Below are 27,720 nucleotides of genomic sequence, written 5' to 3'. Positions count from 1 at the left end.
TTGCTACAAATTAATTTAGATACTTAACACTTTTATCGCACCGTCTCTGTTTCGTTTGATTACTCGTTGTTGAATGCAGTGGTTCTCAAACTGGGGCGCGGACCCCTTAGGGCGTGAAAGCACATGAAGGGGGCGCGAAACTGCGGTCAACGGAAAAAATGTTCGCGCTGGGCGCAATTTATCTCCAATTCATAGTTATTTCACTGTGTATAGTCTGGTTTCATATTTGAGAATTCTTTCATCAACAGTCATAACCTTCCATGCCATCAAAGTAGCGGTTTGTATTGCTAGCATTCTGGTTGTATTTATTTATATGACGTTAGGGGGCTTGAAATTTTCCCTATCAAAAAGGGGGCGTGTCTAAAATTGTTTGAGAACCACTGCTTTAATGGGGCGTTTCTTGATATATGCTCGACTTCAGATTGTTATTGTTTTTAATCCGTATTCGGCTGGACTCGGATTCAAGAGAATCCCACTGTAGTAGGCCTACACTTCTAAAGAGTGTTTAACTCTGCCGACTACGTTACAGACGCATCGTTCAAAATTGCTTGGAATATGGCTAAACCCAAGAAATCTGCTATAGAAGGTGTGATTTCAATAAAACCTTAACATTGTGAGCGAATATTTGCTGTTTCCGGAACTTAGCAGCAAGGACAACATCACCTGACAAATTTCTAAGATACAGTCGTCCGATTTAATCGTGACCAGACGAGTAACATCAATGCCAGTCGATCTTTTTTCGCATGTTCTGAAACACCTTGCCGCGTAGACTACGTTAACCCAGCCTCGGACGAATCCACCGACTTTGCATAATATATGCAGAGGAAATGCTGGCTGGGCAAACGTGGGGAGGGGACCAGCGAAAAATATCAACTTGACAAAGCTGGCTTCTGTAACTATTGGTGCAGGGCCCCCGGACTGGAAGGAAATGATAAGGGGCGATTGGTTTGCTCAGAAACGGTCCCGAACGCCAGACTTCTTTTCATATCACTCAGAGCTCAATGCGATAATGGCCTCTGCAGCGCAAGAGTTACCGTAATTTATACTTGCTCGCTCACGCATTGAAACTGAGTTCGGTTCTCTGGTGGTTGGGTTTGAAGTTGCATATACCGACTCGGCAACGAATGCAATGCACGCTCCATGAAATGATTTACTTGCGCCGCTAGAAGATAGGCCTACATATTCTCACAACAAGCAGCAGCTGCAAACTTACGAACGCTGTCCATTAATACATTATAATGCATAAAAATGTACTAAATGGCCGTATACGACTGCTAAATAGGCTACAGTAGCCTAAATTAAATAGTAGCCCACAAATACATGGTAATATTATTCTGCGGCCCGCAGCGTCTTTTGATGTTAAAATGCGGCCCGTTATACGAGGGAAGTTGAGAACCCCTGCTGTATGCAGTCGATGGGCAATGGTTTTCTATTGTGACGTCATATCGACGGTCAATGTGTTACACCTCATTTTAAAATCCGCTAGTGGGCGCTAAAGAGTGTCCGGAATTTGCTTTACAAAAATATGGTAACTCTACTATTCCCCCAAGAAACCGTTGAATTGCTGACCGGTTGGTAACCACTGGTGTACATCGACAGTAGCGAGTGCAAATCGTACGTAGGTTCATACTACAAATTTTTTCGAAAGTGTTCACACAATTATGGCAATATTATACAGCATTTGAAAAAAATGTTGTTTTTAAAATGGCATTTTTTAGAACACTGTTTAAAATATGCTTTAACCAAAGTGTTTTAAAACACCATTTGTTTTAAATGCAACCGAAGTAGGGATGATATATTGCTATGTTCGGAGCTGTAAGAATTATTATATCATTATGCTTTATTTATTGAATTGCATGCTGTAGGTGTGATGTTACATATCGATAATATGATCACACATTTTATAATACGAAAGTCGAACGAAATTTATCGGCGTGTGTGTATATCAGAGTACATATTGTAAATTGTAAACGCATCCGTCGATTAAAATTACTTCCAGATATTTCGAAGACGACAATAATAGTGAAATAAGCTGGCTGCTAATTTGTCTTAGTTATATTGAAACATGTGACAGAGTCCTACGCACATTTTTCATTACTTATAATTAGGAAGATTTTTTTGTATCAAAAAACGGAAGATTTGGACCTAAAAACTGAAAAGTTTGAGATTTTTTGACGTTAAAAACATAATTTTGACAAAATTTTGCCCTCTTGTATGTGAATCAGGCGTTTCCGCACAAAATTATAGAATTTTTCTACTTATCTTCATTTCTGGTTAGAACTGTCTGTCCTCACAAAGTTGTATGGGATGAAAAAACGTTTTGACTTGAAACTGACAAATTTTTACATGAAAAAAACTTTATTTTAACGAAATCTGGTCCTATGAGGAATTCCAGTCGTTGCATCACGCATTATGGCAGAAATAATATAAAAATTGTTGTATTAGGGTGCAACAACGAAAGATACTTACCTATACATTATCTGGTAGAAACGGTGTCTACAACGATAAGCCTATAAAGTATATGCTACAAGATGTAAAATGTCAAATGACAAGTTCGCCGACAGTGCAGACATTTACGATACAAACGAAATGCAGGTTGCAAAAATGTTTGACTTTGTAAACAATTTTGACAATTTTCCGACCTAGCGTTACAATTTTGACAAAATTTTGAAACTAGCTCTACTTATGATTATTCCAGATTATCACGAAAATAGACTTTTATCAGTTTAGTTATAACTAAATCTGTTTTTCTACATAAAGATTTTAAACCAAGGACCCATTATGTGAAAGAGGACTACTACAGAATTTACTATACACCCAACGGTTTTAACACTACAAAGAAAATGCTTGGCAAGCGAGGTATGATACAGCACTTTCAAAATCCTATAATATTCTGGGCAAAGAAAACAATTTAATGAGTTTTCTATTGGTCTATACCGTGAAACGTAACCACCATCTTAATCCAATTAACAAATCCAACAAGGGAGCGATATCTTCTGCTATTTACCTACACGACACAGTTCTGACGTTTTACGTATAGTGTGGTTATACGAGTTTCCAAAATACGCACACCGCGCAGGTGCTCGTTGATGGTAATGTCATGTCACATAGATGCCAGAAAAGACTGACTCGGGATTATTGTCGCATTCCGTGCTCCCGAAACGGAAGGTTTGACGCTAAACGTAAATATGCACCGTATTGATTCTCGAATCTGCGCCCAATCATGCTTCCTTTCCGACCGTTACGGTTCTTCATAAATCCAATATTCTTATCTACCGAAGAGGCACCATATCAAATAAACCAATATACCAATATTTCCACTGTCAGACTGCTCTTCCGCAAATTATCTGCCGATATATATGGGCATGCGTGTGCATCTCTATTCACATAACGAGGAAAGATACCTTCAAATCATCTTCTCCGCCCCGCCGTATATAGTATGTCCACGAGAAGAATGTTGCGCAAAACTAGTAGTCTCATAGAAGATGCCAAACTGGTCACGCAGCGTAATCATGGTAAATATAGAAATATCATAACAGCTTCCATGTCGGGGTCATTACATTGAGTTAGGCGATGCATATAGTAAGATCGAAATATGTGCTACATATATTTATTTTTAACTTGCCTTCATGTACCGCGTAATCCGGCCTACGATTGCCGCGTAGAGGAGGAGGGCTTGAAGCAGCAGCTGGTATAGAATAGAGACTATTAATCCGACTGATACACTAAACATGTGTCGCACAGACTGCTGTGCGTTAGTTATTCAGGAGTATGGTCACTTGCTACAGCAAGACCAGTGGCCATGTTGCGCGGTCCGGCATAAACTCGACGGATGTATTACCAAAATTACCGTGCAAACGATAAGTTGTTTGTTAATAAGTAATATAGCTAATAACAAATAACAATATTTGACTTGGATATTATTTTTCATCAATTTTCGTGAGATTCAATAACGAATTTATAGTGCTGATCACCGGCTGCTATGGTTGGAATAAACACTAAACAGGGTGATACTGATATGTCTTTTCATTTCTTTTCACAGCGGATAACGAAAATCAACAACCAGTATCCATCCAAGAATTTTTGATATGTTCCACTGCACAATCCGATAAATTGTCGCTGTCCTTTGTGGCCGGTTGTCTAGAGGTAAGCATATTTATAATTTGAACCGATAGATGTAGTGAGCCTTTTTCAAATTCAAATCTGACTGTATTTTCCGATTCGAAATGTTAGCAATCTATGTCAGACTGAAATTGGTGATTTAAAATGAGGCGATTCTTGTTAGCCACGGTGCTGAATAACAAACACTGTCTTTTCCAAGAACTATGAAATCAAAATCAAGATACTGGAAGGAAAGAATGGCAAAATCCATCCCCCAAAAGGTGAACAACTTTACTTGTTCGGTGTTACTTCCATATAATTAATGTGGGGCGGCAAATTGAAAATGTCATCACCCCAAAATAGTCGAAATTAGATTAGTCGTTCACTTTTCAATACACAGATGACAACTGCTGGGAGCAAGTATATGTGAGTTGTGAATGCTCCTTGTCTCATTTGACATCGATTGAGAAAACAATTACAGAAGCATATTCACTAACAATGAAGCGTTTATCGTCTCTGGACAACGCTCGCAGTTTTCACCACGGTAAAGAATTCTACACTTGACATCCCTTGGCACTTCGTAGAAAAAACTTTATCGCATTGTGTTCTGTTATTTTTGTAGAAGTACAGTGGTTTCCGAAGTGTGCAGCTGATTTAGATTTATGCCAGCATCTGAGAGAGAAACCTGACGCCGATAGAATAACCGATGAGCACCCCGGATTTCAAGATCCCGATTATGCAGAAAGGAGGCGAAACATCACCGAGATCGCCATGAGATACAAGCAGTGAGCATATTTCCGCCTATCTGATGAAACCAGACCAATGTGTTACAAAAAGCCCGACCGTCTATTGCGGTTGTCCCCATAATGTAATGCAGTGTTTCATAACCTTTTTGACCTCCCGACACCCTCTCGAAGGAAAAAAAATAGTTCGAGCGACGCTAGCTGTTGGAGGTTTATATAGGATCCTCCACACCATGTGCTGATCTGCATATGCGATTATGCGGTTCGTTACAAAAAATTATGGAGTGAAAGTATAGGCCGTGCCATAAATTGGCATATCAGGAATCATAAACAATATCTATCGGGTGTAAAATGACTATTACGAAATACCCTGAACACGAATAAACATGAGTATAGGTTTGGATTGTAAAGAAATAACTTTTTTTCGGATTCCAGCCGTTCACTGATTAAATTGTCAGGTTTCCCTAAAGAATACTGCACACCAAATTTAGTTCCATTTTAGCAAGTATAAGCCACCGCAGAGCCAATTAAAATTTTCAATTTAATATGAGAATTAAAAAATATATTCAAATTTTTCTGACAACCCCATGAAATTGTTGAGTTGTCTCCAAAAACGATGCAAAACAAATTTGACTCAATTCCAACTAGTAGACGTGGAGTTATTTGAATTTTTCGTTGATAATTCTCGGGTTATCCACCAATCAAGGATAATCCCAGAACTATCAACGAAAAAACTCCTTTTGTTTAGTTATCAGCTTCCTAAACGCTATTATACGAGGGCGAGTTGGCGATCCACGGCCATTAACGGTGTATGTCCCTTCCCTACGTAAATGTGCTCACAGTGTCCTTACAAAAAAAGCCCAGAAAACACCCTTTGAACTGTATGAAGATAATGAAAAAGAGGGAGAAATCCTAAAACGAGAGATAAAGATAAAATACTCCTATACACCGGGCATTCGACTGAGCGGGATACGAAATTGAGAGACCGTATACTTGGTCGTTTGGACATCCTCCTATCATGTTGATTACACCACATTGTAGATTGTGTGTCCCGAGCTGGTAGAAGTGATAGAACCACCGATCATGCCACAGCCTTAATTTGTATTCCTTCACATCTTTATGCGACGACCTTATTTACCACATTTTCATGCGGCACCCGTGAGAGAACCACTGGTGTACAATGGTTAGCACTCAGCACTCTGAATCCTACGGTACGAATTCAAATCGCAGTGTGACCTATGTGATTTGCAATGAGTTTAAAGTATATATATGGGCATTGGGCATGGACCGGAGTCGGACGCGACCACATGCGACACATTCTACCGTCACAGCTGCTCCCAGAACGCGCAAATCGAGGAGTTGTCCTTTGACTTTCCTAAATTATGCCTAGTATGCTCAGTCAAAATTTATAAAAGTGATCTGTTTCCGCATTTCGCCCAATCTACAGTTACCGCCAGTTATCACTTTTTCGGCTGCAGATTGAACACAACTATTGTAATGCTGCGACGGAAAATTGACCCACGACTGTAAACTTGTAGACTTAGCACCGGACAAATACGATCTTTGAATATCAATTGATGCTTTGTATGTTCATAGCGGAGATCCCATACCGTCTGTTGAATATACCAACGATGAAAAAGAAACATGGAGAAAGGTGTATTCTACTCTGAGACCTCTTCACGCAACTGGAGCTTGCCTCCAGTATCTAAATGCAATCGACGAGCTAGAAACGTGTGGACTTTATAGCGCAGATGATATCCCTCAGTTGAATGATGTTTCAGAGTACTTGAACGGTGAGTGAGAATTAACAATAATTACGATTATACGCGCGTAGCCTATAACATAATACAATATATATTATAGATCGGACGGGATTTCGCTTGCGGCCGGTTGCAGGACTAGTGAGTCCCCGAGACTTCCTCGCAAGTCTGGCGGTAAAAGTATTTCAGTGTACGCAGTACGTAAGACACCATCTAAGCCCAATGCATACTCCAGAACCGTAAGTATACATTAAAGCTTATATACTGTGGATCGATGTAGCGCCACCTAAGACCCGTCAAATTGGTTTAGGGCCCTTGAAAATATATGCGACGCCTTCAGCATTCTGTTTTGGAGTGTTATGTTCATTACATTTGAATGCGACAGTTCTATAATGAAGATGAGACTAGGCGTCAGCCTTATTAATTGAATCTTGAATTATATATTGACAACACCAGCATGGATGCTGATACCTGGTGGCTAGTGTTGGGATGAATCGACTTTTCAATGTGGTTAATTCGATCAGAAGCCATATCGCAAACAGAACTGCCGCCATAATGACCTTGACTGGGGAACATATAATTACATTACAGCTAAGCTGAAATTTAACCTGTCATTTATCGCATCGTCTGCGTGACACTAGTTGAGTTTGCGCCCAGTCGATAACTATATATCAGATGAGTCTGAATGCCCCTGTACATTACCTCAAACTATTCAAAGTGAATATATTTGGTGACTTGAGATATAGGCCTACTTGAATTCGAGAAATTTGGGATGACTTGAATTAACGCGAATCACTTTGAACATGTTTGTGACTCACCACTCCGCTTGGAAAATTTCAAACTGACTTTACATTCGTCGAGTTCAAATCAGCAGTGACTGGAAATGATCTGCGACTTGACACCAACATTGGGGGATACTGGCTTACTACGACACAACATGCCTATGCCACTGTCATATGTGTGACTTGAATGCTGGAAAGCAAAGTAGTGACATTGCGACACCCAGCATGTGGTTAAAGTAGTCACCGTTGGTACTGATCTAGAGGTAGAAGTAACGGCGTGAAGTTCTTCCCAAGTGTTGCCGAGCGAGATAGTGTAATGGTTATGCGTCCGGCTTCTCGAGCGGTAGGTCGTGGGTTCGATTCCCGGCCGGGTCATACCAAAGACTCGAAAAATGGTATCCGCAGCTATCCTGCTAGGCGCTCAGCAATCACGGATAGCATGGAGGAGAAAAAAAAACGGGGGCGCAGACTAGATGACCTCGTGGGGCCGTATCGCAACTCCGTCGCCAAAGCATCTCGATGGTGCAGGCGAGAAAGAATATCATCTCTCTCTCTCTCTCTCTGTTGCGAAAAAACAGAAAATTGCAGTAGAAGGGAAACTATCCTAAAACGCAACCAATTGAGTTAGCAGTAGGGTATAGGGCAGTGGTCGGTAACCTTTTTTTTCCGAAGAGCCATATTGACCCCATATTTTCCATCTTAACTTCCAAAGAGCCATACATTTTAATCAACTAATACGTCACAATTGAAAAGTCGTGACGTCATGGTAGCGAAAGTTCGTCGACTTTCGTCAGTTATACGAGATCGTAGGTTCGTCTTGACGATATTCTTAAATGCGAGGACCCATGGGGACATAAGTGGGCGGAGCAAAACATGATGGTCACTACACAGCAACATGCATACCCACTGTAATGTGTGATGCGTCAATGACGTGGTTTCAGGGGAGGCACGTGAGGCAGTGCCTTACCTGTCCACCAGATTTTGAACATTTTTACTACGAGAATCACGCAACTTGCCTATTTATTGTTCGAAAATATAGCGTGAAAGGGAAGGTAAGGCATAGGGGTTGGCACGGCCGGGATTAGCATAGCGCAATTCATCGTAAATATGGAATTTATAATAACTGATAACACTGCATGGTCAACACATATTTTTAGGCATACAAAGTAAGAGTGGGTTTGGTGGTTCTGAAAGGCGCTGATTCCGAAAATGACCTTAGTTTTTTTCAAATTGGCTCTTGTTTTGGAGATAACTCATGGGGACGACATGAGGGTTCTTCATAGTCAATTATTATCTATTGAAGTGGAGTATAAAATTATTTAAAAAAAACTACGATTTTCTTCTTGCCAAGTAAAGTATTCAATGGTAAATACAGTAATTTTGGAATTTTTTAGGGGTACAGAAGCCAATCTCTAATCACTAATGTGATATTCGTAATCAGCAACCTCGAAAACCCCAGAAACGGCTTTTTGATGTTCTGCCCATTTTTTTCGTTCTGTTGACCAGTGTAATAATTGAATGTAATTGCCGCACCGATTCCGATTCGATTTCTCAATGCTCAAAGTATTCGGCGGTAACACAACGTTGTGCCACACGCCTACATTTGAACAGCAACTACAAAGCTACGTTGTCAATCAAGAACGTGGATCACTATGGCTTTATTTGTAATTTGAATTTGTAATTGTGATGTAACTTCCACGGAGTTCATTTCTCGCCGTAGATCAGGAAGACAATGTGTATTTGAAAACTGCATTGTCATACACGCGTCGCTTTGTCTGCTATTCTCATTGAGCAATTAAGCGCATGGCGCAATCCGAGATTTCGTGACGCAAGCGAGACAGCAACTTAGATTTTAGGATTTTGAAACGGGTCCGAGCCCCTAACCCTGAATACGCCACTGTATTCACCTCTCAGAGACATGTTTATACTGCCACAAGAATAATTATACTTGTCGTGATGAAGATTTATTAACAAGTTGCTGCAATATCGATAAATTATGCACAAAATTAGAATTTTCGCAAAGAGCCATACTTTATGCCCAAATGAGCCATATATGGCTCGCGAGCCATAGGTTCCCGACCACTGGTATAGGGGAAACCTATTTGAGAAGTTCTAGGTTCGTTACTGAACCAGCTCTGGCGACACGCGACCCCTATATAATTCAAATATCGTGCATCATATTCTGTTCGTTTTTGGCGTTCAACATTGCTGGATGAACGCGTGGTTAATGTATTGGCAGACCTGGGCTATCTGAGCGAAGAATCCAATCGAGACGGGTATATCGCTGATGTTTTGGGTTTATAGGTCACTGGGATCTGTACTTCTGTAAAAGGTCACTGGTAGGGTTGCATTTAAAACAAATGGTTGTTCAAAACACTTGGTCTAGATCAGGGGTGGGCAAACTTTTGAGCTCGCGGGCCGCATTCAACATCTGAATCCATTCGCGGGCCGCACTATATAAAATTCGGATTATAAGCCAAAACGCAATATTGATATTTGATTATATAGTGAGGACATGGAGATAATATATGTGCTTATTTAAAACAAGTCAAACATTGCTTTGATATCGTACACGCGTTATGGCGTTATGGCGAGATTTTATAGGCTTGCGGACCTCAATAAACAATTTGTCAAAACTATAGAGATGAAAGTCGGTTGGCCCGATTCTTAGGACAGGATCGAAATTTAAATCTGTGACCAGTGATCTGTTCATAGATTTACTAATTCCACTTTTGGTTCAGTTCCAGGACACACAATGCTGACAGCATCATAACCCTGTTAGCTTCAAACACCCTTTTACTATGTCTAGATAAAATATAAATACCCCAATTCTACGCATACAGACAACGAATCTATCTAAGACACGCCCGAATCGTTTTTTATAAGCACAGCAGTAAAATAATTAAAAATGGAGTGGCCAATCTGAAATCCCACTCGTGATCCAAATTATGTCAATCTCGTTGCAGCTATCCCGCTGTGATATCAAGTATTTACCTTAGATCAGTGGTTCTCAGACTTTAACTTTTTAGGACACGCCCCCTTATGATGGTGAAAGATTTTGCGCCCCCTTATCGTCATATCATAAAACGCAACCAGGATGCTAGCAAACCTAACGGATAGTTTGATGGTATGGAAGGTGCGACTGTGGATGACAGGTTTTTAAATATGCAATTCAGACTAAATACAGAGCAAAAACTTTGAATTTGATATATATCGCGCGGAGCGCGAAATTTTTTTTTCAGTCGAGCCCAGCTTCGCGCCACCCTTCAGATGCTTTCACGCCCCCAAGGGGGACGCGCCAACCAGTTTGAGAGCCACTGTCTTAGAATTATCATGGTGAAATATACTAAGAAAAAGTTAATCAAGTCCCTGCATTAATTCGATTTTTAGTACGCATTTTATCAATATTTCAAAACAGTTTCTTTAGACGCTCGCGGGCCGCACCGAACGGTGTTGTGGGCCGCATGCGGCCCGCGGGCCGAGTTTGCCCACCCCTGGTCTAGATTAAAACATGTTTTAAGAAGTGTTTTAAACAAAGTTGTATAATTATGCCATAATTGTGTAAATACACATCACAAAACACGTTGTAAGGACGGATTACGATATGGGATGATTGGTACCCTCGAAACAGTCGCTTCAAGAGCTATAATAGGCCTGCGTAGAAATAGATCATTGGTACGGAACGATTGTTCTGATGATGATGACCGCCGACCGTAAAAATGGTGCAGGTGCATGACCATGTATTTTCGGTCCGTATATGACAGCGGCTGGAAGCCTTTTTGTCAAATGAGCTTTTTTACCTATATCGTCGATATCAATAGACTATGGCGTCAGAATTGAATATTGGTGACGTCATGGCTTAGAAAAACAAAAAACTAAAACAATAAAAACATGTTTTAAACGAGGGCCTTGTGTTGAACGTGCTCGTTTCAAATTAATTTTTGTATTAAATGCAACCCTAGTCACTGGTATTATGAAAGTGAACGGAATGCTACTCAAGGGCGAAGCGAACGTCCAGTTGTGAACGCCCAAATACACAATCTACAGGCCAGCTATATAGTATAAACTTTGCAACGTATTGGATCCTTTATCTTCATACTTTTCCATAGTGTAATTGGCAGTGTTGGGATCAAGTCACTACCTTCGAGTCACGAGTCATCTCGAGTCATTGCAGATTTTGACTCGAGTCAAGTCAAGTCAATCGATTTTCAAAGGTGACTCGAGTCAAGTCAAGTCACTCATTTTTTGGAGGTGACTCGAGTCAAGTCGAGTCAAGTCAAGTCAAGTCACGAGTCAAGTCACAATTCAAGTCAAATTGAATTTTCGAAGTATGAGTGATGATTCAAAGTCATTACATTTTGCTAGCTGTGTGAAAGACAGATTAATTAATCATTTATCTTAATCGAATAACGAATATCTCGTTAAATATGCATGCAAAAAGACGGTATAACCCTCACGCACACGTAGAACTGCTAATAAAGTACGTGAGTAACTGTACAGCTCCATACTACAGTCAGTTCTTATCAGTCAAAATATAGGACCTAATACGAAGCTTCGAGAAGTTGAAACAAATTAATATGGTACAATAGCCTACACTACTTATCTACACTTCCATGAGAATATAAACGCACCCAGTATTCGTTCGATTTAAATCATACAAGAGAATTGGTAAATGTAAGCACTGGGCTACGTAAGCATTGGGCCGTCTAAGAAACAGAGACACATTGATATTTAGAATAATTTTCTACAATGAGGTCAATTTATTTGTGATCGAACAATGGAGAAACCTTGTACCGTACAATCAGTGAATGACTGGTTGTTCTCACAAGTGACACCGACGTATCTCGAACAATCCGAACATCCACAAGATACAGTGATTTATTCGACACCGCTTACTTAATGACTTGAAATTGACTTGTAAATTTTGCTCCGAGTCACGAGTCAATGCACATTTTTGAAGCTCCGAGTCAAGTCAAGTCAAGTCATTTTTCCAAAGTGACTCGAGTCAAGTCAAGTCATACGAAAAAGTTGACTCGAGTCTGACTCGAGTCAAGTCATGACTCGAGTCATCCCAACACTGGTAATTGGTGCGACTAGACCGCTGTATGGCATCCGAAAACGAAGGTTACGGCCCTAAACTCTATCCATCATAAAGCGGGGTATTGTTTGCACAGGGATTGCTGCCACGAGCTTATTGGTCACGTGCCAATGCTGTGTGATGAAGAATTCGCAATATTTTCTCAAGAGATTGGGATGCTATCACTCGGCGTTTGTGACGAAGACATAGAGAAAATAGCGAGTGTATGTCTATCGTTTATTGAGTATACCAACAGGTCGACGAATGTCAAATGTGAAATTCAATTTCCAATAAAACAGCTTAGTTACTGAAATAGACATCAGTGGTCGAAGCAAATATAATCACAATTGCGTTCGGCCACTTCTTACATCATAGGGAGACCCGGGATGACGTCTACGTTGAAGATTATTTTCCGTGTTGCTGGGCAGCTCAAAACTGCTGACAGCGATCGAACCGTCCGTCACATGAGAATACTGAAAATAGCTGTATTCGTATTCATGGCGCTTCGACTACATTGGTCACTTTCACATCAGACCGACATTATTTATTATTGTGATTCCTTATTTGCCAACTTGTAACACGATTCTGTTTTGTAAGACGCCGCCAAAGCGGATCAGATTAGTAGATCAAATTATTATATGCTGATTGCGAAAACGAATGTCCTTACGGTTCTACCTACACCCACATCGTACAGTGTGTTCCATACAGGTTATTTCAAATGACGTTGCTGAAGACGAATAATCCAATCTACATTATTCTTTTTTCAGTTATACTGGTTCACGGTCGAATTCGGTCTGTGTAAACAGGACGGGAAAATCAAAGCATACGGAGCAGGTATTCTATCAGCATACGGAGAATTGGAGGTGATGCTCATGACATATACTATGATAAACTGACTAATGACTATAACGTCGTTTTGTTGTTATCAACTGAACTGTCACTATGCAAAGTATAAATAGCAGCCAACACTCCAACATCGCGATACAACGAATAGATAGGAAGGAATCCGAACGGCTTGGAATAGTCATTCAATCAATCCCCTACCCCTGCCTGGAGACAACTGTAGCGTAATTCTGCTCAGAACTTACACTGATTGTTGTCCAACGTCAGTCACAGGAAGAAAAGGAAGGAAAGGACGTAGTTTATTTTGTCCTTGATGTTTTTGTGGCATATGTGCATATTCCGCTGGACAAGGAAGTGCAGATATGGCCTTTACGGCTTTCTAAGTCATGCACCACCCCTCCATGCTATCCCAGTACTGCACGAGCGTCAAGCAGGGAAGCTATGGATACCAGTGTTACTAATCAGGTCTTCGGTCTGACCCGAATCGAACCCACGACATACCGATCAAGAAGCCGGACGCTTAACCATTACGCTATCTTGTCGCTATCAGCCCGATGTCGCATTACGTGGCGGGGATCACTGTCATCATTTGCACCAGCTTTTGTATGGTCTCTTCACTGCCGGAGTGTGTTGTTGAAGAAGATAACATTGCTGACGACTTTGTAGACCAGAAATATATGTTTGCAGTTCCTGAGATCTGAAACGAGGACGCAAATCGTCAAATCATGTGAATTATCCGTCAATCTCGTCATATGTAGAATGATTTGAAACGGATACGACCAGGGCTTTGGAGCCGGAGCCGGAGCTAGGAGCCGGAGCTCCGGAGCCGTGCATTTTCACCGGAGCTGGAGCCGGAGCCGGAGCTCTACATAAAATTCAGCCGGAGCCGGAGCCCGTTATTTGAGGAGTAGCTCCGGCTCCGACGTATTTCATAAGATGCTACTATATATGCATCAACCATATTTGCTGATTTCACATAATTTAACAGCAGGCCTGAATTTTAATGCTATGTGCACAGCAATGGCATGGAATAAAGTGCGTTCTAGTGCAACTATGATGTTATCGACAATTGACAAGTATTCATTAGGACGTCACAAGCCGAGAAGGCGGCACATATGTCATTGTCTTCGTTACTGCATCCGATGTTACTGGCAGCTGACAAACTCTAGATTCCTATAGATCACCAACCTATGGGTAGATTAGTAATCTGTATAGACCAGGGATGGCCATCCTTTTCGGCTAAAGGGGCACATGTAATTGACGAACGAGTGCGCGGTCCACTAGCCGCGCCAAGCGGGTAAAATTTTCGAAGTTTATAAATGAACTAGGTGAATAATATTATTACTTGAGCATATTGAGCGTCTACTGTATACCGCCCGCTGGGCTCAGTTTGTAAGGACACGACTATTCGGCGTCTGGACACATCGATATCGTAGGTTTCCGGTAATATGCGAAAAGACTTTCTCCCGCGATTGCTAATACAGATAGACTCAATCGGGGTAAATTCGGCGTTTTTTTCATTTTCACGAGGGGGCAGGCTACCAAGCAAGAAATCGTGTGACAATTTAACAAGCGAAGCGTGAAGAAAAATTTCATCACTATTTTAGTTTATTGTAATCTACGACGATTTACTAAAAATGTGACTGGACCCTGGATCATGCCAAAGCGTCGGAACTGATATTTTAGTCATCAACCTCCCAAGTGTCGCAGCCAGACTTGTAATTTTGGTTGGCCCTGCAAGTTCACAATCTGAGCAAATCGTTTTCGATAATATAACGGTATTACGATAATATAATAGGAAATTACCTCGCGGGCCGCTCAAAAACCTCTCGCGGACCCCATTTGGCCTGCGGGCCGCGGGTTGGCTACCCCTGATATAGACATACCCTCTCGGTGATTTTCAGAGCCGGAGCCGGAGCTGGAGCCGGAGCCGTGGTAATAATGCGGCTCCGGAGCTGGAGCCGGAGCTAATGTATGATAGAAGAAAGCTCCGGAGCCGGAGCTGGAGCAGTTAAAATTTACGGCTGCTCCAAAGCCCTGGATACGACATGTCATTAAGTGGTACAATTCACTGTCGAAACATACGATCACTCGATAAAATGCCTGAGAGTCGTATAAACATCATGAAAGGTCCATCATTTAACTAAAGACTGTCAAATAGGCGATCGTGACTATATAGACGAACAAATAATTACAAAGCTTGCAAGCTAGAAGTTCAAAAACCAAAGCCACGACACGACATTGCCTCAACTACATGTAAATAGATGGCTTGATTGATTCACTGTGGTTTAAATTTGCGGTCATTTCCCCTTTGACGGACGGCCAGGCGAGACCGTTGATAATTGCACAGCGGGGTCACCTATTCAGGCTATGGATTTTGTTAAAATCGCCAACACTGAGTTTTGCTTCAATGCCTTCTCTGAAGTTTGCAGGTCGAGCGCGCTTGCGACGTGGTATGTAACTTGTTATGGTTTATAGCTTTGGTGTTTGGCTTTTTGTGGAAGATTATTTCCGTATCTATACTTGCTGCGTACCTGCAAACGTGTAATTTTCGGCGATATCGCCAGGCCGTCCGTCAAATATGAAAGTACCAAATTTGACAGCTGTGCTGAAGCTGACAGCGAAATGCTGACATGCAGGTTTCAAACCTGCAGAATAAAACAATGTATGAATGATCGATTGAATAGTGAAGAAAGAAATGAACTAATTATAAATGTAACTTTTCACTGCAACTTTAGTGATTATCTTTACAGAGGCATACCTTTGTTACAGCATGCTCTCTCTGGAAGACCGCAACTGGTAGAGTTCGACTGCGATAAGGCCTCTGTTCAACCATATCAAGACGCTGACTACCAGCCTCTATATTTTGTAGCTTCAACGTTCAAAGATGCATTGTTCAAAATGAGGTAACTTATGCAAATCTGTCCAAACATATCTTCGCAAACTTATACGCATTTCGTCACTGATACAGGGATTACGCAGCAAAAACCATCAAAAGGCCGTTCGACGCTACGTTTGACGCTTCCAAAACAATGATTCGAACCCAAACCAAAAGAAGTGCCTACGATATCACGAGAGCGGTCGAGCAAATTCGCTCGCAAGTTACTGCGCTGGAAGAATTGATAATATAGTTTTCGATAATAATATAAATTTCATATTGAGTTTATGCTGAAAGATTTGCAGAAGTGGTAACACTGGATTGATCTGGTAGGTCATTGAGTGTTCAAGATGTTTTATGTTGAGTGTTTGTGCAAGAATGTATGCTACATTTATTACACCGATATACATAAATATCAAGTCACATGTAGGCTAAATGAGGAATGTATCCAATGTTTGATTGCGATTAGTATTTTGCTTCAATACAGAGGTTCTCAAATATTTATCAAATATATGAGTGTTCTGTGATGTGTATCAATCGTTATTTGGATTGTAGAAGTAATTAAACAGTAAACATTTGAGCTAGCAGTGAGGCTGTAATTAACACCATATGTCGCGTCACCGACAACGATATGGATAGAGTGAAAATTACGACGAATTCGAAGAGAGTTGGCAGATGCTATATTTTCAATACATATTCTGAATAAAGGGCTCACATTATAGTAATACGAAGTATCCTCCCGCTAATTCCAGAATAATCTCCCTGGAAAGTGATCTGCGCTTTTGGTTTATTTTTATCAACATCTTCTCCTCAACTGTAAAAATATTTTTGTTCAAATAGCCACTGCGTTCAAAATATGATGTTGTGATCTCGCATTAGATAGAATTGTGAATTGGCATCAGCCATTTTCTCCAAAAAGTCTCCGTATTTGAACTGCAGCTGAAAGTATTTAGGTATTATGTGAAGAACATACGATGTGTTACTCACTTTTCCTACTAATGAATTGACGGCCTGTATACATGCGCACTATATTGCTCGTTCGCCTACACTTTATATTTGACTAGCTCTTCTGAGATGGAAGAACACTCTTTTCCCATCTCCAATTTCGAGCTCAGACGTGATTGGCATTGCTGTTTGAATCTTTGGTGGCAATTATACATGAAAATATAGGGCCGATATGATTCTTTTGACGAAAATGGTTCTTCGCCACTGCCGGGGTTCGGCAACATACCAAAATATTACCTATACGGCAAAACATTTTAAATTTTTTCGTATTTAGCATTTCAAGCAAGGAACCCCACCAACCGCTTATCTGAGGCTGGCACCGGCACCAGTAACGCCAGTGATTCTTGCAGTCTCGGAGACTACAAATTTTGGTCGCTACCGCACCAAACCTATCGCCTAATGTACGTAATATTTGCACCATTAAATTTGAGTCGCGTAATGATCGATCTTCCGTGGTTGATTTGGTCGTGGTCTGTGGTCGGTATCATAGCCAATAAGTGACAGGCCCATCAAAGATGCTACGATGATATGGCCTGATGATGAATATTGTTTCCATCCCAGTATTATATAAGTCGGTTAGCAATATATCGTTTCATGTGACCAACATGATTCCAAATTCGCATTTTGACCAGGGACTCATTATTTTACTCTGCGGGTCTCAATTGATAAGCGCGGCTCAAGCTGCGGGCGGTGGACTATTCAGCGCCGGTCATTTCGGCGCCCGGACAGTGTACATATCAATGTTGAACGTTTTGGCCAACATGTTGCGGTTATTTTATTTCGAGGTTTTATCACCACCAATCATTTTGGCATCGCGCACAGAGCACGGACTCGCATAGTCGCGTAATGCCTGAGATGTGTGTCTCTGAGCGTGAAAATGATGCCCTGTGCAGAAATGCCGGCTTATAAAATAGTCACGCTCCTATACAGGCTACACAATACACACTCCTCGACTAAAGCGTCTAAACGGTTTTATACGGTATTATGTTGACGTATATATCTTTTGGGGTTTCTCACATTACAATAAAGAAATCACGTCCTGGTAAATCGCGCGAAGCGTGAAACAAATAGCCTATTCATGAATAATGAAATCAGCCCCAAGACACTCTATTTTATGTTGATTTGTGAAATAAGTTCGAAAACGTACGTTGTACTTTTTGCAAAGCTTCTGGTTATAATATGTCGTGTGCGTCAAATCATTTGGCGAGCCAAAAAAATCATCTCGCGTGCCATTTGTGCCGACCCCCGGCCTACGCAATTCCACAATCGCAGCGCAGTGAAACAACGTGTTATCCGCTTGCGCACCGACCGTCTAGTATGAATTGTGTATTGGTGGTGTGGTTCAGAGTAAATAATTTCTTTTACACAGAAGGCTGTTATTTTTGCCAACCTTTAATTGTGGATATGAACACTCCAGTATGAAGATATAAGCTGTAATATCACAAGAATGAGGTCATCAACTGATTCAGCTTACGTTTTAGGTTTTATATAGGCCTACACGTGAATCGGATTATGAAAAAGAATATGCTCCCCCCCCAATAACGAATCTCACCCACGCCACTGATATAGGTATATATTTAGGACTGAAATTTGGGCGGATGGTGACGTATCCCCGCCAGGCACACAGGGTCAGTATTATTTCTTTTAAGTTATATCCTGGCAAACTATCCGATAAAGGTGATGCAAAAATTGTAAACGTAAGAAGTGTGTAGTTTGTCTTCAAAACCTGACGACGCAGAGACCTAAAATAAAAGCGCAACCACGGGTAAGCGGACGAAAACCACGTGAGTACTTTGAAGTAGTAGCCTACTTGGTTACTTTGGGAACTTTTGATGAAGTTCAATGATTTATCAAAGACTGCGCTTGCTCGTCTCGAAAACACAAGCTGTCGGTCTGTTCGTATTATTCTACCTCGGTAATGTTATGCTGGTATTCCTATAACATAACATACCACGACCGCCGACATATACCAGCAGGGACTCGCAACAGTATATCAGTGGATGCCTATAGCAGTTGGCACACGTTAGTGCGAGAGACAAAAAAGAGTTCAGGTTTATTTTCGCCTGCACCACCCAGATTCTTTGACGGCGGAGATGCGATACGACCTTCAAGTAATGCCATCTAGTCTGCACCACCAGCGGAGAGACATTTCCGTGAGGTCGTGAACAACCTATAGCTTCATCACAAAATAACTTATAAAGAAATAGATATAGTCGAAAAATACTCAACTAGAACCATTCCTTCTAATACGGCATTATAGTGAGTGATAATGGAATACCTGGGACCTGATACTCGTTTCGGAATCGACTCCCTCGAGTGCGCGACTTTTCCCAGCTCTAGTTTTTGGGAAGATATATCCAACTTGAGATTTTTCTTCACTACATTTTTCGATATATATATATGAGTAGAGTACCCATACCAACTGATGCCCATCCACCCTCATATACGCAGAATTTACAGCAATGAGTATGATAACTGTATCCACAAGATATCCGTAGTGAGTCGCACACGGTGTGCCGAGTGGACTTGTGACATGATGTACACCGCTTTCTCGCATGGATGATCGATTTCCCCGTTTCGTCGCGAGATCCAGAATGCATAGGATTTTATTTAGACTTGACGATAAGTTTGGCCAATAGCGCAGCATTGTTGAATAGGTGGAATGAATGGGAATTAGAACAGTGACATTTCTGCAGAACAAGTGAATGGAGGAATATAAATTTGGGATTCGGTTATCGGTAATCCATTAGACGAGATTCGGTTAGCAATGTTTCTTCCGTAAACAGTGTTACTCAGGGAAAATGATGAGTGCTAATTGTGGGCTCTTGGTAATCATAAGACCTGAAGGTGAGGGTGAGGACTTATTTCCGTCTGCATTATTGAGGTGATTTGAGGATGGAGATGTGAAAAAGACACAATTAAGGTGTCAGAGTCGGCATCACTAGTATTTATTCTTTACCCAGACACGGAGTGCCGATCACGCAACTGTCATCGAGATTGACAATTTATGTCAATTGCATCTCCTTACAGATATATCATGACGGGGCTTGCAAATAGTCCAATGGTATGCATGCTATACGTTACATGTCTATTTTTTACGTCTGACATTGGACAAAGTAGCGTGGAAGCAGTGAAGAGACAAGGTAACGTTTGATCCTTTGCAGTGATTCTTGAACATGCAGTGGAATGTATAAATTTTCCGCGAGATCAGCAACATATATAGGCTTGTTTTACCCACATCAAAATTGGAAAATATCTATTGCGTACTTGGTGTAATATCTATCCTGTGTATTGGATGTACTGTGGATCGCCAAAGTTGACGGAAGGGTTTAGACCCGCCACGAAAGCGGCCTATATGTGATTGCAGTCATCAAATGGTTCGAAAGTCGTTTAACTCTCTGTTCGCAGGTTCGAATACAACAAGCGAGCGAGTATACGTTCCCCAGCCAAGCCCGGCATCGAAAGATTGGTACAAATGTGACTTTGAATCTGGCTACTGCGGATGGAGAAATGACACGAGCGCGGAATTCGAATGGTACAGAACATCCGAAGAAACGCCGACTGCCGAAACCGGTCCTCGGTGGGATCACACGAAAGCCGGGGGTATTTTCACTTTTCAATTGTTCACAGTCAGTTTATTGTGACTTACAAGAGTTATATTTGATACATAGAGATTTAATAGTACATTCATATTGAAATGAAACCGAATATTTTCGACTGACACTCGTCGGCGGTAATCGTCAGTAACTAGTAGAGAATTGGAAAGAACATGGTACATCAACAATCATATCACAAAATAAGACGTCACCGGCAGGACGTCACGGCGGATTGAGAGAGCGCTTCAGCTCAATGTATTATTTTTAGATGGTACACAAACTCCTTCTGTAGGCACAGGCTTGATAAAGTTCGACTCCAAGGCACCCAAATGAAAGTGTGAACGGGTTCATTTCAATATTAATATACTATTCAATTGTATATTGAAGTTCTGTACCGCCAAGCAGCTCTTCAAATAAATAGAGATATTCAGCTATAGCCCATGAGTCGGGAACCTATTTCGTAGGGATGGTGCGAACCCTTGAAGGATTCTGGTTAGCGTGAACGAGAACGTTTTTCAAAGGTTTTATGTGAACGCAGGGTGAACACGAACCTATGACGTCGCGTTATGTCATATTGCTAATTCCAACCCTAAATTTCATTTAAGTACTATATTATTGTGCATGTTCTCACAGGATTAGCTATACCATATTACGTGCTCACGTAAACGCGATTTGTTTCGCGACGAAATAATAATCGGATTTTAAAATGCGGACTACAATATTGCTGATTCCACTTCGATTATTTACTAATACTGTGCCATAAACTAGATGGCTGCCAACCGATCGGAGCAAAATAATTAATGCTGTATGTGCTTATTGTCAACTTGGGTATAGCTATTGCCGCATCTCTCATCAGTCCCCACCGTATCGCGTGCGGACCTCTGAAAAATTGGATTTATCGTGAATGCCACATAAATATGGGCGTGGGCGTGGTCAGTATATGAAAGTTGTGCAACGAAATTTCACAATGACATGAAATGTAACGTCACAAAATCTAATTTACAAATTCGAGGGGGCCAACCAAGAGGGAGTGTCAAATAGCTTACTATATTTGAGTCCTTAAGTGATCACAGGCCACTAGTTGCGAACAATACACAATGTATATGAACTGCCTATTTGACGTATCCAAACTGCCTACCCATTGTGGTAATGAAACGCGTAGGTAGTTTTCGAAGATTGTCTGATAAGCATTCCACAGCATGTAACCTACATGACATTAGGAAATCCTATCGTTTATATTGTCCTTGTCTCTTGAAATAGATGTACTATTCACCTGTTTCTCGTTCGTAGTAGCCTCCGGACTCGGTATTTCACTTATGTATTATGATCAACAACTTTAGTTGAATGTTTGTGTTTGTTTATCAATTCCTTGACTACCATTCTGTGGTACATGAATGGTTCACATGACCCAGCGGCAAGTATCTTATGATTATGACTGTTAGTTGTAGCAGTTGGTAAATGGCCTATACCTTCACATTTTAAGGTAAAGTACAGAAGCAGATAATCCGCAATTTGTTATTATCTTACCACACGTGCCCTACGCGGCAAAGATCCAATAGAACGTGCCACAGTGGTTCTTAACCTTGACTCCAGCGCCCCAGGGGGAGTTTGAAGTTTGAAGGGGGCGGAAACACTCGCGGGGCGTTGAAATGTTCCCATACATGCAGTGGTTGTTATCATAATTCGTATAGAATGAAGGTTACGGGCCCCTACTTTGCGATCGCAAATTTTCTGTGAGCACACGCTAGATGGTTTTTTAAACAAACTGTTTCGAACTAGATATCGTATCTCCCAGCACACAATGTGTCGAAACCAGAGAAAGAGTCACGGTGTTTTGGCCACAATATTGCAGAGATACTATATCCTTGTATTTGAGACTTACAGATGAAATCGTCACTATATTTCTTCGTCGTACCCGTACGGTATCAGATGATTCTTTTCGTGCTGTTACCCATAACCTCACATGTTACGTTATACCAGTGGCGGCTCGTCCTATAGGGCAACTGGGGCATTGCCCCACCTAAAATTCTGTTCAATAACAATTTAACCATTTATAGACGCACAGCGCTCAATATATATCGAGATCACAGCGAAACCCGCGTTCTTCTTGTGCTTTCGCTTGCAAATGCCCATACATAGCGAAGTCTCCGCGAAAATCGAATTCTCTTCTGTGTTTTCGCTTTGTGAATGCCTAGCCGGGGCTTGCCCCTGTAGCGCTCATAACAAGCTTTCACTATCTATTCTCTCAAAGCTGCGCACAATTAAGAAACGTTGCTTTACTCTCTCCTATTCGTAAAATGGCCGAGCAACCGGGGCAAATATGCTTGCTCGCCCCTAAGGTGTGATGTAACAATCGTATCTATATCTGAACTCGGATACCGTGATATGCGTTGAGTCGACCGTTGCTGGTACAGGTCGATTTTGATGGTGTTTCACACCATGATAATTCTTGAAACTTGGTATGTCATGTCGTGATGGTGGTATTTAACACTGTCCTAAGTTTCAGGGTTTCTACTCAAAGTTTAGGGTAGTAATTCCGTTTCCAAAGTCGAGTGTGTGCTGATCGGTCATGTATCGCAAACATATTTCACGCAAAGCCGGTATTGGTCTCCATTGATTTTAACGATGCTCCTTAGCTAGATCCGTCATGAACTTTTACATGGTATGTCTTGATTTTAGTATCGAACGCTGTGCCAAGTCTCAAGGTTGACACTCAATGATTAGGGCAGCAATTTCGTTAATAAGTTCGAGTATGGTAGAGATGTGCGCTGATCTGACACTTAGCCTACCTAACGCATTGCGGATTTCACGCAAAAGCCGGTGTATCTGTGTTCCATACTGAGATAGGTGATGAGATGATGATACCATGAAACAGTTTACTAACATCCTCGGTTTGCATTCAAATATTTAGTTTTATTTTATATTCTCCAATGTCAATTTCACCGTGGAATGGTGGCCTTCGGGCCATTTGCTCACAATTACAACCCCTGTCAAGCGCGATAGCTGTTTCGTTTTCGATGGCGGCTAACAGCTGATCGCTTGATCAGCCGATTCCTCAGTAAATATTACGCAAAATTCGGCGTTGATCTGTTCGTATTAATTTTGACAGTGTACCATACAGAGGTGGTCAAAGTAGTCAAGAAAGCTACTCAAGTAGAAGTAGAAGTAGCGACGTAAAAATCTACTCAAGTACGAGTAGAAGTACTTCTTCCATAAGCCACTCAAAACTACTTGAAGTAGAAGTAGAATTGACTGACTTTAAATCTACTCAAGTAAGTAAGTAGTTTTGAAAACAGTCTTAATTCGTTCCCATGAACTGTCAAAAACTGCAAATTGAGCTATACGGAAGGTGCAGAGAGCTTGATGCGTATTGCGTATTGATGCATCCCAGGAGGTATCAATTTTCTACAGAATAAGCATTCTTTCGCATCATGGGATGCAAGTTATAGTATTGAGACGAAAAGGCAATACTAACCCTTTGTTTACTAGAAGACCCCGTTTTAGAGAATATCATGGCATGGCGCCCTATACCCCATATTATAAAGCCTCGAGTTTAGGCGAAGAGCAATACGGAGAAGGTGTATTGGATACGTTTTCAACACTTTGCGCGATTAGTATACGTTAATAAAAAGTATTGTGGCTCGTAAAATTTGTTTTTAGTGTAGCTCTATTTTCGGAAAATAGAGGCATTTGCTTTTGTGCTTCAACATGTATGTACTGCAGACAAAAGAACTGAAAGTAATTAGAACTCAAAGTATGATACTCGGAATTGAAAGTGAAATACAAATATCACTTCTAAAAAGCGGAAAATACATTTCATGTCTATTTTGTCCATAAAGCTTCAAAGGGGATCTGCTAAAACAGGTGTAACGTTAAAAAAGCCGGATTTTCGAGATTAGCAGGACACGTCGTGGGCTGCTAGATTACGATATGACAGGTGATTGCTAGATTGCGAAACGGTAGTTTCAAACGTTATGGAGGGCCATATTTACTATGATGAAATATTTGATATGGGCGACAATGCGGTGTGAGCGGAACCAAGCAATCCAGTACCTCAGATGTATTTCCTGATACTTTCGTGAAAAACAAATTTGTCACCCCGTAGCTACTGTGCGCGAAGCGCAACAAAATTTCTGGGCTTTACTTGACTTTTACGAATAATGTTGGTACTCCGTGAAAACAACCCCGAAATTCCTCAGGCTATCTTTCGTATTGGGGGATTAAACTACTTCTACTTGACAAACTGAAAATAGCGAAAAGTAAGTAAGTAGATCACAAAATGTTACGAAGTAGAAGTAGAAGTAGAGAAAATCAGATCTACTTGAGTAAGTACCAGAAGTAGAGGGAAACTACTTGAGTACTTCCAAAAAGTAGAAGTACTTCGTTACTGACCACCTCTGGTACCATACCGAAAATGGTCATGAAGCTATACTTCTCGATGATTTCATGTAACAGTGTACCAAGTTTTCGGCTTTCATCCACGTATTTATTCGGTAATATATTTTCCGAAGGCGATTTTGCAGCAGACATAGACACTATAGACCGTAAGCCGTATGTGTCGTGTGACAGTCTCCAGCCTCAAGGCCAGAATCTCCCAAGCTGTACCGGGACCGAATTTCCGAGGCTGCTATCCGTAGTTCTTCAGAATGATGTTTTGGATTCAATATGACATTTCCTTGTCCAATCTATGAGATAACAATTGCGTATGTGTCCGAACTCGTTGACCTTTCCAGTTAGGCATACACAATCTCTCGATTTATAGTCATTTCCATTTCTGCAGATAAGTAGTCAGGTCAAGTGCGAACATGAATCGTGTTGAATCTTTGCTCCGTACGCCGTTTAGCCAGCTGCCTTTAGAGCAAAAATTAGAGGTAAAGCGACTAGGTCCGTATCAGCCTAGAAATTGCCCATTGATCCAATCGTACGCCGGAGGAAAGCGCACTCGTGCCTTTTCTTCAGCGCATTTCGATAAAAATGAATGGCTTACTTATGGCGAGGATAAAAACGCCTTGTTTTGCTTTTACTGTCTTTTATTGGAAGTATGGAACGATTAAAACACCACAAGGTGTCATGCGAATGCTCTTTGTAGGTAGTTGGTCTGTGTATTTTTGGTATAGTCTAACTTGGCGCTTGCGTAATCTCTACCACGAAATCATAACGCATGCTACTAAGGATAACCTGATGATTGATTCGTGGCATGGGAACGATTCTTAGTTCGCGTACATTTTGTAAAATAATCATTTGAATAAAAAACAATGAATAAAACATTTGTTACCGCACTGCAAGTCACGCCACCGGCAAACCTCTCGCGGCACCTACGTTAAAAATCATTGTTTACGGGAAATTCATGTGGCCATCATGAACGTTGAAAAACGCTACTGTGACGTCATATTGATAACAAGTCGCTTGCGGCCCTTGCCCCACCACCCGATATTGTCACGAGCCGCCACTGCGTTATACATAATATTGAGTTGGTTTGTTCGGAGTATATGTATGTCGTATGTTTAAGATGGGAACTGGGTGCAGTATTCCCTCAATTTTAGCAAAATAAATTCAATGTGAGCATAGGTCTAAACCACATTTTCAATTGATTTACTAGCAATCCCACAGCAACCAATACTATCAACATACCCGCAACACCAATTGGAGAGGTAGATTCGAGATGTGCACATTGGGCTCGAACCAGGTAAGGAAATAATTTTTAGTACAATCCTTAAAATATCGGAAGCGCCAGACCATTGAAATTTCTGAAAAAGGCGCGGGAGGAAAATCAGAGGTCAAGAACCACTGATATACAGTGTGGATCAAGCTCGATGTCAGTCACGTGAATAACTATTTAATAAGACTCGAGTTAACTTTTTAACTTTTTCGTATGACTTGAGTTCACCAGAGGTGGTGAAAGAAGTCAAGAAATCTACTCACGTAGAAGTAGAATTAGCTACGAAAAAATCTACTCAAGTACGAGTAGAAGTACTTCCTCCATAAGCAACTTAAAACTTATTGAAGTAGAAGTTGAACTGACTGACTTTCAATCAACTCACGTAAGTAAGTATAGTTGTGAAAAGTATCGAAATTAGGTCGCATGGATCGCCAAAAGCTGCAAATTGAGCTATGCGAAAGATGCAGAGCCTGATTCATATTGATGCATACCAGGAGGTATCCAATTTTGAACAGCATAAGCATTCATCCGCATCATGGGATAAAAATGATTGTATTGATATGGGAACACCCCAATTTAGAAAATATCATGGTGTGGCCACTGGCGTAGCAGCATGTGCTGCCGCCCCTGGCTCTCGCCTAAAATGCCGCCCCCTAAGTAGACCGCTGCTAATATCAATATAGATTCATGTTCAAACAATCTTGTTCATAAAAATAATTACAAGTAATATGCCGCGTCTCAGCCTCGCCGCCTCAACGTTAATAAGGCCAAAAATATTAAAGATAAGAAATAGCGAACGAAGGTATTGTGCAAATAGAAAATCAATAGCCGTCTCAAAACTTAACTTTTCGGGCTTTGCCGATGCAAAATCAGCGATAATATCCTCAAATTCAAGATTTTGAACGCAGTCTCTTTCTATAGACCAGTGGTTCTCAACCGGGGGTCCGCGGACCCCTGGTGGTCCACGAAGCATTTTCAGGGGGTCTGCGAAGCCTCTTGTCATTGTAAAGTCATTGGTAACCTAATTTACATTTTTTTTAATTAGGAAAAGCATGAGACAGTTTTCGCTTCGCTTCATAATTACTAAAACTTTAGGACTCACGTCATTAAAATGGTCGTCTGAGATGAAATATCCGACAATGCAAACTCATTTTATTGTCAACTTACCAATGGCATGCCGATACAAACATATGTTGCTGTTTATAAATGTTTTGTTAAGGTTTCTGAAAAATTAAATGTTGGAGATAGCAATTTGGATTTGCAGTTGTCAGTCGCA

General features: G+C 41.1%; 2 protein-coding genes across 3 annotated transcripts in view; both read left to right on the top strand.

The window, feature by feature from the left end:
• LOC145444987 (MAM and LDL-receptor class A domain-containing protein 1-like) overlaps window positions 1-27,720 on the top strand; it is a 148,614-nt gene that overhangs the window by 23,303 nt on the left and 97,591 nt on the right. The window contains exons 2-3 of one of the 2 annotated variants that reach the window (XM_080323070.1): window positions 20,220-20,332; window positions 20,598-20,792. The exons of the other annotated variant lie outside the window; for it this stretch is intronic. Of the exons in view, the coding sequence (XP_080179196.1) occupies window positions 20,227-20,332; window positions 20,598-20,792 (301 nt within the window). The 5' untranslated portion in view covers window positions 20,220-20,226. The remainder of the gene's footprint in view (window positions 1-20,219; window positions 20,333-20,597; window positions 20,793-27,720) is intronic. 2 annotated transcript variants of the gene reach the window in all.
• Window positions 1,545-16,715, top strand: LOC145444783 (tyrosine 3-monooxygenase-like). Its single transcript, XM_080322795.1, has 11 exons — window positions 1,545-3,515; window positions 4,043-4,146; window positions 4,322-4,382; window positions 4,502-4,645; window positions 4,724-4,886; window positions 6,441-6,637; window positions 6,708-6,843; window positions 12,561-12,687; window positions 13,231-13,326; window positions 16,079-16,212; window positions 16,278-16,715. Exons 1-11 carry the CDS (start codon window positions 3,440-3,442, stop codon window positions 16,435-16,437), a joined length of 1,398 nt encoding a protein of 465 aa, XP_080178921.1. The 5' UTR covers window positions 1,545-3,439; the 3' UTR covers window positions 16,438-16,715.

The sequence above is a fragment of the Botryllus schlosseri genome, chromosome 8 (genome assembly GCF_051294905.1).
Source record: "Botryllus schlosseri isolate E-star chromosome 8, Bs_hap1, whole genome shotgun sequence".
Taxonomy (NCBI): domain Eukaryota; kingdom Metazoa; phylum Chordata; class Ascidiacea; order Stolidobranchia; family Styelidae; genus Botryllus; species Botryllus schlosseri.
Note: the sequence above shows the minus strand (reverse complement) of the source record. Positions and strands in the feature narration are given on the sequence as shown.

Bases quoted from the DNA above. Each gene is read 5' to 3' on its own strand.
- LOC145444783 (XM_080322795.1), top strand. From the start codon at position 3,440: ATGTCCACGAGAAGAATGTTGCGCAAAACTAGTAGTCTCATAGAAGAT. The intron at 3,516-4,042 runs GTAAATATAGAA...TTCTTTTCACAG, and splicing joins GGTCACGCAGCGTAATCATG to CGGATAACGAAAATCAACAA. The intron at 13,327-16,078 runs GTGATGCTCATG...CCTTTGTTACAG, and splicing joins CAGCATACGGAGAATTGGAG to CATGCTCTCTCTGGAAGACC.